Raw genomic sequence first — 13,408 nt, 5'->3', positions numbered from 1 at the left:
GTCATTACTAATGTTATCCTTGTGTGCAGTGATAACATTTTGCTTAAAATTTTAAATTATAGTATGATTACTAACTTATAACCCACTGCATTTTATCCTTTTTTCTGTTCCTGTACATTTTTACTTTTGTTTTGTTTTACTAATATATACACACATGTATTTTAAAGTGTGAATCATGAATCCTCCTCAACCCTATGGAGCTCCACATCCATATAATATGAGGGGTCCTATTCCTGTAAGTGTTCCTGGTGGTCTTCCTCCTCACAGTACTGTTAATGGATACAGTACTCCTACTACAACAGGTAAAATTCTTAACATTTTTTTTTTTTTTAATCTTCAGCACAATTATTTATCTTTACCTTTTAAGTTTCACAGATATGAAATTATTTACAATAGATTTCTCCACTATTATTATGATTCTAAGAGAACTATCAATTCAAAACAAAAGAATTTAAGCAAATGATTATGACCAGCAGTTATGCAGCTCAGTTTGTTGACATTACCAAGTTTCTTCACAGTACACTAAGAATGGTTAAATTTTATTCCTTGTTATACAGGGTAATTACAAAGTAGCATTGCTGCTTCAAACGATTGACTTTATTTTTTGCATTTTGTTTTCACTGATTTGCAGTTAATATTAGTAGGGAAAAATGATGCAAGAAAGCAAATTTATACAGCATCAGCAAAGGGAAAAACCCTGTTGCATTTCATCTTTCCATTCTATCTACTACTTTGTCTATTTTTTTCTTAAATTTATTTAAAGTACCCAAAATACTAGATGGAAGTTTGTTCCAACAGTTATATGTTACTTATAGAAGTACTGTTGTGGGCACACTATAAGTGGTAAAACAGAGGAAAAACAGGTAGTGTTTTGTTTTGAGGAAATTGCTGAAAAGGTTGTGTGTATACTACAACAACAACAGTAATTCTCCTATCAGGCCCTCTGCCTGTGAAAGGCAGAGAAATTTTGTGCAAATTGGGCATTGCATGAAACATACTAAGAAAATTAGTAGACCTGCTATGAACAACAAAGCAGTAGAATAAATGAGGTAGGCCAACCATCAAGTTACAGAAGATAATCCATATGCTGTCTTAGCTATGAACGTTGTTTTCCACAACCGTTAGCCCTGAGTGCCAAGTGATAGTGATAAGTGATTTTTCTCCCAGCAAATATAGTGCTATCCCAAAGTGATATAGTTTTATTTCTTTTCTAGTGAGATCTTTTCTTTTGTTTACGTCAAGTGGTTCTGTGCTTTCAAACTCTATTGACGCCAGGAACCACTTGATCACTGGTGGCATTGTTCCTGCCTCCACGTGGCAGGGCCTCTAACCTTTGGAAAAAACCAACCCTCAGGGCTAAAAGAAGCAGAAATGGAAATCAATGAATTTACATGTTTAGAGCACAAAAGCTCTCAACAAAGTGACCACCATGAAACTAACCATGACTTCTCTCTCTCTCTCTTGAACATAATGAAAAAGGATACTGGAAGACAGGAATCGCCAGCATTCCTAATAATACATTCTCTGTCAACACAACTTGTGGGCAAGCTCTTCCCCTTCATCATGCAGAGATGGCTTGAAAATGCTGCAGGTTCGCTGAAAATGGTGAAACTTTTCCAACCAGGAGATTTACTAATAGAGACCACTCATTCACGAGACTCTGAACTATTATTACGGCTCACATCCTTGATTGGGATCACAGTCACACCACATACCACACTCATTTCTTCCAAGGGTGTGAACACTGAATGGGATTTATTAAACTTTTGCAAAGATGAAATAGTTCAGGAACTTAAAGGTCAAAGAGTCACTCAGGTATAAAGAATCATGATTCAAAAAGATGGCAATTTAGTCCCTACCTAGTTATAATCTTAACTTTCAGTTCTCCAAACCTACCAGCTTCAGTCAGGTTATTTAAACTGTCACATTCAGCTATATATTCTGAACTCCCTAAGATGTTTTAAATGCCAGAAATTTGGCCATTCCCAGACAGCATGCCATGGAGATGCAACATGTCCAAACTGTGGGAATAAAACTTATAAACAAACAGAATGCAAGGCACCAACTCTAGTGTCTTAATTGTGAGGGCAACAATCTATCATACTCCAAAGATAGTTGGGAAAAAAAATTCAAAAATATAAAATTTGAAAATAGTTTCTTACCAAGAAGCAAGAAAATAGGTAAAATTAAGAATGCCAAAATTCACTTACGTTTCTACTACTTATAGTCACCAATCAGTAGCATGTCAGACAGAAGTCCTTCCAGACACATTGACCTCAGACTGAGCTCGATCAATCCTCTTGGTCCAGCATCCATCTCATTTAATTATTGCTTTTATTATTGCTTTGGCAGTAGGCCAAAGCAGTAATACCCCACTGACATTTCCATCCCACAGACTTCCCCATTGTCAGGTAGTGGAGAATTTGCAAAAATCAGATCCTGTTGAGGTGAAGCAATCACACCTATCAAGCATGGATACAGATGATACAACCAACCTAGAAGATCTGCTTGAAATATGTGCTGCTGCTGATGATGATATGGAAAAAAAAGCAATGACTCAGGGTCCCCCTACTTTTCCCAGAAAAGAAAAGTAAAACTCAACTAATATAAACAACCCACTCACAAAAAGCAGACCAACTCATTTGCCACTTCCAAAATAAAATAATGGAACATATCGTACAATGGAATTGTAGAGGTTTTTGCAGCAATATTCATGAATTAATTCACCATTACAATCCTGCTTCCATGTGCCTACGAGATTTATAATTCACTCAAGAATTATATTATCTTCAGACAAGATTGACCTGACACTAACAGCCCCCATGGAGGAGTAGCTCTACTTGTGGACTCACAAATCCCTCCAGGCACATTCCATTGCAAACACCATTGGAAGCTGTGGCCACGTGTATAGTAATTGGTATAACTCTGACAGTAGTCTCAATATATCATCTACCGAACCATCCATTTACATTCAGGAACTCGAAAATCTTATTTTTCAGTTATCGTTTCCTATCTGTCTTAATAGATTTTAATGGACATCATCCATTATGTGGTTCTCTAGTCTCAGACAAATGTGGTGAGCTTATTGAAATGCTACTTGACAGAGAATGTGACACTATTGAATACTAGATTACTCACTTACATTGTTTTCCTACTGGGTCAACCACTGCAGTAGATCTCTCAATCTGCTCTCCAATTCTCCTCCCAACTATACATTGGGCAGTGCATGACAATCTGCCAAACAACGATCATTATCTGCTGATATGTAGAATTCAAATCACCCATTCCAAACAAACAAAAGCAAAATGGAAATTTTCCAAAGCAGACTGGACAAAACTTCTCAATCATGTATCTTTTGATGATAACATCATTGAGTCTTCTGCTATTGACACATCACTGATCATGTCACAGTGCAGATACCAACAACTGCAACAGCTGCCATCCCACAGTCTCAAATAAGAAACCATCAGCATACCAGTCACTGGTGGAATGATGATTGTTACAAAGTGAAAAGAGAAAAAAAAATTCATATCTCTATGCAGATGAACTTACCATATCTTGCCATTCCCAGAATATGAACTATATTGAGAAGCATATACAAATATCCGTAAATAACATTGAATTATGGGTGGCACAAAATGGTTACAAACTGTCAAGCCACAAATCTACAGTCGTACATCTCTGCATCAAGCACAAAATGCATCCAGAACCAGAGTTATGTTTGGCCAATCATATTCTTCCAATCAGGAACAGTATTTGTCTCGTAGAGCTAATTTTTGATAAGAAGTTAAACTTACAGGAGCACATCAAAAATCTACGAATCACTTGCACAAAGAAAATGAATATACTCTGAGTCATCACCAGTACATCTTGGGGTGCTGATCATTATACCCTGCTGCATTTATGTAGGTCCCTAATTAGATATTGGCTAGATCAGAGTGCCTGTTTATGACTCAGCCAGGGAGAGCACCTTAGCCCATTTTGTGCCCATCCAATACTTCTCGTAGAATAGCCCATCCTCAGTTTATGTTGAGGCTCACGAACCTCCACTCAGCATCAGAAGAAAGATGTTGATGATGACATCATTGAGTCTTCTGCTATTGACACATCATTGATCATGTCACAATGCAGATACCAACAGCTGCCATCCCAGTCTCAAATAAGAAACCATCGGCATACCAATCACTGGTGGAATGATGATTGTTACAGCTAAAATTAAAAGCCTCTCCATTCATCCTATTTGCCCACTACTGCATGATCCTAAGTAGACAACCCACTATGAAAACAAACCCAGAACAATTTGGCCTACTGGTATCAGACTGCAAATCTAACAGAATGCTGGAACATTCAGCTTGATAATATAGTAATAGAGGCATGTGATGCAAGAAAGTGAGCTTATGTAGAATCAGCCAAAAAAAAAAAAAAAAAAAAAATTCACACAACCATTTCTTCTAAAAGTTTGTCCAGTTCTTCCTTGAATTTATTTAAGTTATCAACTTCCACAATGACAGATGGAAGTTTGTTCCAGCAATTAACCACCTGCTGGCCAAAGGCAAATTTCCGCACATCCATTCTACAACTGTCTTTTCTCTATTTGAATTTATGCCCCCTTGGGTTTGAAATCTGAGCAAGTGGAAGCATCCCATCAAAATTCAGCATGCTCAACCTGTTCAAGGCCTATACACCTCAATCAGATCACTTCACAGGTGCCTAGTCTCCAGTCGCTGCAATTTACATATCCTCAGAGAAGCAAAAGATCTGGATCCCCCGTGGACTACCTTCACAATTTTTTTTTTTTTTTTTTTTTTTTTTTTTGTGGTAGGAAAAAAATCTATAAAAAAAAAAATAAGAGAAAAATTGAAGTGATGCTCAGTGCACTTCATATTTAATATTGGCATTCGTAGTGAGTGAATGTATTTCGCATTGGGTCTAAAGTGAAGGGAGAGCATAGGTTAGAGAGGTTAGATTATTGCTTTTAATTAAGTTCTTTAATAAAATTTATTTTGATGTTTTTTTTTTTCTCCCCGTAATGGTTTGTAAATTTACTTTTTTATAATACAGTAAACCCCCGCTATTCGCGGTTTCACGGTCGCTGATTTAATATAAAATTAAAAAAATGTGAATTTTAAAGCGCCGTGAACATTTTCTGCCATAAAAAAACATGGGCGTGGCTAAAATTATCTTTACCGGTCAAAACAGCGCTCAGTGGGTGGGGGGGGGAGAGGGGTAACAAAATCGCGAACTTGGATGTTTCTCGCTAATCCTTATTCAGTATGTGTTATGCGCTTGTCATGGAAGGTTTCTTCATTTGCTTTTAATTTATATGCTTATAAATTTATAAATTGATATGCTTACAAAAGTGATAAATCTACTGTTTTTCGAGTATATTAACGGAAGAAAGTGATTTTTATTGTGGACAAGTTCTTTCTAACCCGTACAAAAATATGGCTACGAATAAGAAGGGAAATGTGACAATATCAAAGAAGGTGATGACATTAGCGAATAAAATTGAGTTAGACAAAATTTCTAATGGTGAAAGTGTCTCTTCAGTGGCAAAACATTATAAAATCAATGAGTCAACGGTACGATCAATCAAGAAATCGGAAGAAAAAATCCACCGTAGTGTCCGTAAAAACGCGCTAATTGCTTCAAAAATTTGCTCTAACTCGTGATGTTAAATTAGAAAAAATGGAAAAGGCTTTAAATCTGTGGATAGAAGACCGAATTCAAAATAAAATTCCGTTAAGTTCACTCATCATTCGTGAAAAGGCAAAACTCCTTTATCAACACTTTAGCAAAACTGGTGATAGCACAGGCAGGATAAGTTTTTTTGCTAGCAAAGGGGCTAGTTTGAAAAATTTGTTTGAAATTTCTAATAAATATTACATTTAATATTAAATTGTTTCTTATTTTCATTTTGATGCCATATGCTTGCATTTAACAATGTACTGTCTATGTACGTAGTCATATTATGAAGGTACATATAATACATACATAGACAAAATTTTAGACTAGTTTTTCTTATATATTTCGTACTTTGAAACGGAACCCCTTTATTACTATGGGAGCCATAACTCAGTATTCACGTTTTCGGTATTCGCGGCATTTCTCAGGAACGTAACCCCCGCGAATAGCGGGGGTTTACTGTATTACAAATATAATTTTTTATATTAGATAATATGAACCAGAACTGTAATGCTCAATATGTTCTACATTGCTATCAATATTTGTAAAATAATAAGAGAAGTTTATCTCAATATAGTACATAGAACACTTCCTATGATACTCTCCAGAAATTAAAATGAAAAAATCAAAAATCTTACATTAGAGTAACAAATAATTTAAAAATCAATTTAACACAATTAAAAATAAGAAAATTAATTTAAATTGATTTTTAATTGTGTTAAATTGATTTTTAATTATTTGTTACTCTAATGTAAGATTTTTGATGTTTTCGTTTTAATTTCTGGAGAGTATCATATGGAAGTGTTCTACGTACTATATTGAGGTAAACTTCTGTTATTATTTTACGAATATAATTTGTAGAGTGTCATGACTCGCAGATATAGCCAATAGCAATTTCTGGGTGAGTCATGGTTTCACCTTTTGCAGAACCTGTGGCATGCATTCCAAGGCAACCTAGTGGACAATCATAGCTCACCTGGTGATCCTTTCACTATTGTATGGAGTGTACCAATGTAAAGTTAAAGTTTGGTGCATTTCTAGAAGAATTTGAGTCACTGAAAAAACATATTTGCCCTTGAGAAAAATGCAACTGGGAGCTCGTCAGGAACCTAAGACTCTAGTAGCCTACCAAGTGATGCACTCGCGATCCAATTCCCAGAACAGAATAGCCAAGTGCAAACTGCTCTAGTCCAAAAGGACTTAATTCTATTAGGAGACTCCATTGTCAGGGAAACGTGAAATGTTTTTTGTAATAAGGATAGGTGGACTAGAACCAGGATATGTGCTGGGAGCAGCAATTAATGATGTCACCAACAGACTGTCAGATTTTAAGGGGGTAAAGAGAATATTATTATTCATGTGGGGTCTAATGATATTGAGCACACACAATCTGATGATTTGTTAGACAAATATAGGACCATGTTGAAGAAATGCCACAAGTTAGGTCACAATGTTTGTGTTTGCAATTCTGCCCAGGTGCAATAGGAGGGATTATATGCTGAAAGCCTTGTAGATTAACTCGAGACTTGAAGGACTCTGCAAGGCTCCCATCTCTTGTAGAGATGGTATACATTTAAACAAAGGTGGAGCAAGAGTTTTTATCAGTATTATTGAGGATGCCTTAAAGGCTCAGGGAAACTGCTAATTTGGAGGAGGACAAAGGTAATATAGATATGCATTTATCTGATAATACTGGTCAAAGTAACACTTGCACATACCTCAAGAGTTCTTGTTTGTTACCACAACAGAACGTATTAGCGAGATGTTCTGAGGGCAGAAACATTTCAAATGAGTGGGCTCGCTAATGCCAATGAAGTGAGCTCAAATAACTTTAAGGGGTGTGTCAGGGTAGTTAACTATATGAGAACATTGTCTTAATTGTTTATACAGTAATGTCAGAAGTGTCGTCACTAAAATTCGTGAATTTGAACTGCTGGTTAGGACAAGTAACGCTGACATAATAGGGCTTACGGAAACTTGGTGACACCCGGAGACAGGGGATGATGAGTTTCAGTATGGTATGTACAATGTATTTAGGGAGAATAAGCAGATAGAAGGGGTGGTGGAGTCATGCTTCTTATCAAAAGCAGCCTGAGTGCGACGAAAGCTTTCCCAGATTCAAATGTTTCGGGGTAGGACAAGGGTGTAGAATCTGTATGGTGTGAGATAGTTGGAAGCAAAAGTATAATGAGAGTAGGAGTCATCTACAGGCCAGGTGATTGTGAAGATTATGAGAGCCTCTACATGTAAATAAAATGGGCAAGTGAGTGTGAATGTCTTATTATGGGTGATTTTAATTTGCCTCTAATTGATTGGATCAAATGGGAAGGAAACTCCACATGGGGGACAATTTTTAAATCAACTAGATGATTGTTATTTGTATCAACAAGTAAGGGAAAAGAATATTCTATACCTGATCGTCACCCATGCTCCAGATGACATAATAGTGCTGACAGTACAGGAACCATTAGCAGGAAGTGATTGCGGAGTACTACGGTGGACGATGAAAAGAGAGGGGGGGGAGGTAGCAGTAGTTAAAGGCAAAGGAATGGGTTATAATTTCAGGAAAGGAAATTACGAAAGCTTAAGGTGTTACACGGCCTCCATTAATTGGATGGATATCTCTCAGAGCGAACACAATTAAATTGCAGCATACCTTTAAAACATTAATCACAGCAGCCTTGAATGTGTATATACCATTTAAAAAAATAGTCCATGAGGAGGATTCCAAGTTGGGTGAATAATGAAGTTGCCAGATTACTTGAACAGAAATAGACATGGAAAAGTTACAGAGAAATAAAAAGTACTAAAGCCTATAACCGATACAAATTGATTGGTAATAGTGCCACAGAAAAGGTTAGGCTGGCAAATTATGAGAAATCACTAGGAAAGAGAGCAGAGTGGGGATAAGGAATTCTTCACATTTATAAATGCAAAGAGAAGGAGAAATCAGGTAGGACCCTTATGTAATGGATGTGGGATAGTATTAGATACTCCAGTTGATGTTGCAGATGAATTCAACAGTTACTTTGCATTGATATTTATAGAAAAAAATTCTTTATGTGAATGAGAAATTATTGGAGTGAAGTTGAAAAATATGTAATTAATGATATTGAAATTTTACGTGATTATTTAATGAAAAACCTTTCGAGCCAACAAGTGAGTAAGGCTCCTGGGGTTGATGGCATATACTCTATAATTCTAAGGGAGGCAGCAAGTGAGTGCATTGAACCATTAGGACTAATTATGAGAGCATCACTGGACTCAGGAGAGATTCCATTGGATTGAAAAAGTGCCAATGTATCACTAGTACATAAAAGGTGGTTCTAAGAGGTAGTGGGAAATTACCAACCATTTAATCTAACTTCAGCAGTAGGGAAAATCATGGAGACAATGATTAAGGATGGAATTCAGGATCATTTAGATAGAAATGGAATTCTGAAGGATATGCAGCATGGTTTTGAAAAGGGAAAATCATGTTTAACAAATCTGGTTAGCCATTTTGATAGGGTTGCTCCTGAGCTGGATTTAGTGAATAATTTTGACATTGTTTATTTAGATTTCAGCAAAGTATTTGACTCGGTCCCACATGAGTGGTTACTTTATAAGCTAGTACAGGTTTGAATTGTGGAAAATCTTTAGATGGATAGCAGGAAGGCTTCAGGGCAGGAGGCAAAGGGCTGTGATAAATGATTATTCCTCAGATTGGGTTAATGTAAAGTGGGGGGTTCCCTAAGGATCAGTATTGGGACCACTGTTGTTTTTGACTTCCTTAAATGTCATTTGATGAAGGAATAGAAGGCATGAATTCGAAATTTGCAGGTGATATAAAGATTGAAGTAGTTAATGATCACTGCCAAGCAGAGCTGCTTCGGAGTTACTGTTCCTCAGGTGGATTACCTGGGGAACAGTAACCCAAAAATAACTTGTACACTTGGCAGAGTTGAACTTAAGCTGGTAGTGGAGGAAAGGGACGTGGGTGTTATGATATCGTCAGACATGAAGTTCTCTGAGCATTGTAAACAGGTTGCAAGGAAGGCCCATGGTCTCCTATCGATGATTTATGGAACAATTGCTATTAGAGATAAGGACCTCATAATGCCATTATATAAGGCTATTGTTAGGCCACACTTGGAATGCTGTGTTAAAGTGTGAAGACTGCACTTAAAAAAAAGACATCAAGCTTCTTGAAAGGGTGCAAAGATGGGTAACTCCCCTGGCAAGATCAGCAAAAGGGCATCCATATGGGGAAAGGCTTGGAATATGTGGATTGCGTAGCTTGGTAACTAGGCACCATATAGGAAACTTGATTGGGGTGTTTAAGGCTCTGAGAGGCAAAAGTAAAATGAATGAGGATGAAATTTTCACTGTTATAAATGATTCTAGAAATAGGGGCCATAAATTGAAGTTACGGAGAAGTTTAGACTGAATTGCAGGAAGTTTTATTTTAACCAGTGGATTATAAATTGCTGGAATAAGTTAGCTATATGGGTGGTCGAGGCAGACAATTTGGGGAAATTCAAACATTAGCTCGATAGTTACCTATAGGAGAAGGGAAATGCATAGGTTGTGTATTTACTTTTCTTTTATTAATTATTTATTCTGTTTAATTTTATTATTGTTATTATTTTACTTTTTTCTTTTTTTTTTGTTGATGCAGCGTAAGCCTTAGGCTTCCTTGCACCATACTAATACACTTCAGTTTCCTTTCAGATCTGCAAGAACCTTTGTCTCTCAACTGTATCATAGGTAAAGAAGCAAATCTCTCTGCATTTTTTTTGTTTAAAACAAATTCAAATGTATGCCTGTTTCTAACTGCTCCCTGGGCAATTCTCATACGTAAACTCAATTGATTTGGGATGTGCAATATGCCCTAAGTATCCATTGCACCAGAAAGTACTACAACAGACCACAACTGTCTGTTTTATAAAAATGCTATAGTGGCATCTGCCGCTAATACCCTGCAAATTACGTGTATTAGAAGCAATAAGAACTGGCTGTGGTCCTGGGGTAATTTGTATGGATGCAGATTTGCATATTGTGAGATTAAACCTGTACACTACCACAAACAGTGTACAGTCTGTTGTCAGCTGTTATGCTATTATATTAGCTGCAATAAAACAGTTAAAATGAAATTGTAAACTCTTCTAGTCTCAGTTGTCCAGAGTTTAAACAGACTGTTACTTATTTTATTCTATTTATTTAATCACAAGTAAGTGACAAATTAAAATGAAAAGCATTCTGTAGTGACATGTTTTAAATCCTTGAAAATGATAAACACCCTCAAATGTTGTTGGGAAGATCAACATCTACAATATTAGAATGTAGTACAGTGTGAGGCTCCAGAACCTGAAAAGTGACAACTTTCTTTTTAATTTCTTGAAAGTTTTGGGCTTTTTTAAATTCTCTTGGAATATACCAACATTTTATCTTTTCTTATTGGATTACAATACTTGTATAATTTTTTAGTTTTTAATAAAAAAATTAAATATTAAAAAAAAATGCTGTTTTCAAAAACAGCAAAAAAAATTGATTTTTCAGAAAATTAATACATTTCATTACTTTTAAAAATGTTACAAGTACAAAAAATAAAGATTAAACTGTCAGTCTCTTCCATTTTCCAGTTAAAAACTCTATTCTTGAGTAGTATTAGTATTAGCCATATGGTGCAAGGAAGTCCTAGGCTTTAGTTGCACTGGCCAAACAAAAAAAAAAAAGATAAAATGAACAGTAAGTAAATAATAAAATAAACAACATATTTGGCTCCTTTCTCATAAGGTGTCTCTCCAGTTGACCTTTGAATTTCCTTAAGCTGTCAGCCTTAACCATCCATTACTGATTTCCAGCAAGTTCAAGATGCACAAATGTATTTCCAATTTACAAAGGTGGTTCAAGAATGAAATTAATAATTATGGAATCAATAATTAAGGAAGCACTGCATGCTTAGCTGGACAGAATAGAATTATATAAGAAATACAGCAAGAGTTTTTATTCAAGTGAAATCATGCCTAATTCATCCAGTAAACTAATAAGTTTGTCACAGGAAAATTTCCTGCAAAGAATAATTTTGGCATAGTATATGTAGAGTTCAGTGATGCATTTGATACCATCTCACATGAATGCTTTTCCATAAATTGGAACAATGTGTCACTGGTGGAAAGGTACTATATTGAACAAAAAAGTTGGTTAACATTGGAACCGCTGCCTAGCAAAAATACCTGATACTGCTATTGCTAGTAATTTTGACTGCTGTACATAGAATACACTCAAGTTGTTTTCAACATTTAATAATTGATATAAAGTAAGTGGCAACAGTACATACTGTTGTGTGTATGGTAATACATATAAAAGTAATATTTCTGATAGCAGAAATTTGACCACAGCTTTTTTTTGTCTAGGAAATAAATTGAAGTTTAAAAATTAATTTGCACAATTTAAACAAATGACTTTTTTTTAACAGTTCCTCTACTCTTTCCACATATTTTTTCACCCAGTGCACATTTTTGTAGTTTTGTTTGCCTTGCATCACTTAATTTGACATTTGATGCCTTTTGAGAGGTTTGAGCTGTTGCTTTCTGTGAATCTATTTATTCTTTTCTGAGTCCTTCAGCTATTTAATATAAAATCTTTTCTCTTCATAACTTTCCCTGTCACTTTGTAAATAATCCAAGGATTGATTATTGCAAGATCCAATATATTATAAAAGATGTGAACTGGCCATCTACATGAACCTACTTTTGCTGAATATTTTTTAGCCATTTGGTGTAAAACATCAATCCCATAGTTTGTTTTGTTGTAATATAATACTGTGTCAGGCTTCTTTCTTTGTACCATTTACTTATTGCTACTCTTGTATGAAGTGTACTGAAGGTTATGATATTTTTATTTTGATGTGATAATTTGTCAGAGTGCAGTCATCAAGTTTGAAAACTGAAGTGTTATATAATTCTGCCTTTCTTTTACGGTTATTGGAACTTCTTTATGAGCACGATTCACAGTTCCCACTATACTAGTATTGTTATTTATTTATTATTATTATTATTTTTTTTTTTTTTGGAGTAATCAGTGGTTACATTTCTACCTTGATTCAAAAAAGGTTTTGTTAGTTTCAGTATAATATATTCGGAAAGTGGTTGATTAGTTGGGTGCATATAGTGTTTCCCCAAATAAGGAAAACATTCAGTATATATTTTGAAATTGTGTCAACTGCTACTCAAAACTTTATACCAAGTTTGTCTGGTTTTTTGGCCATATACTGAGTGAATCAACATCTAGCTTTATTTAGAAATAACTGCCCATCTGTAATGTTTGCTCCTGGTATATAGCCAGCTTTATAGTTAGAAGTAAATTTGTGCTATATCTCTGAAGCTAAAGAAAATTTATCATTTCCTAGACTCTCCTTCTTTGAAGAACATATGTCAAATCTTATTAACTGCTTAATTTGATGAAAGTTATTGCATGACATTATCATGAAAAACTTGAAAAACATTATCATGAAAAGCTAAAAGTACAGTGGTAAAAGCATTTCTTCAATGGATATAGACCAATTATTATCTTTCATTTGTCTTCACACTTTGATTTCAGTATGCAGTTTTATGATTGAAGTGCCTGCAAATAAATGAAATACACTTATCACACACACACACACACACACACACACACACACACACACACACACACCATTTTGCATAAGGAGTTGGTCCAGGGTTATCTTGAATTATGT

The 13,408-nt window shown here is 35.4% G+C and overlaps 1 protein-coding gene across 2 annotated transcripts in view; it reads left to right on the top strand.

The window, feature by feature from the left end:
* The window catches only part of Sec24CD (COPII coat complex component secretory 24CD), a 334,964-nt gene that overhangs the window by 38,855 nt on the left and 282,701 nt on the right, over positions 1-13,408 (top strand). For both annotated transcript variants that reach the window (XM_090380568.1, XM_090380567.1), the window contains exon 2: positions 168-302. In XM_090380568.1, coding sequence (XP_090236694.1) covers positions 176-302 — 127 coding nt within the window. In that variant the 5' untranslated portion in view covers positions 168-175. The remainder of the gene's footprint in view (positions 1-167; positions 303-13,408) is intronic.

Source organism: Mastigoproctus giganteus, chromosome 8 (assembly GCF_048544385.1).
Source record: "Mastigoproctus giganteus isolate SK-2022 chromosome 8, ASM4854438v1, whole genome shotgun sequence".
NCBI lineage: Eukaryota > Metazoa > Arthropoda > Arachnida > Uropygi > Thelyphonidae > Mastigoproctus > Mastigoproctus giganteus.
Note: the sequence above shows the minus strand (reverse complement) of the source record. Positions and strands in the feature narration are given on the sequence as shown.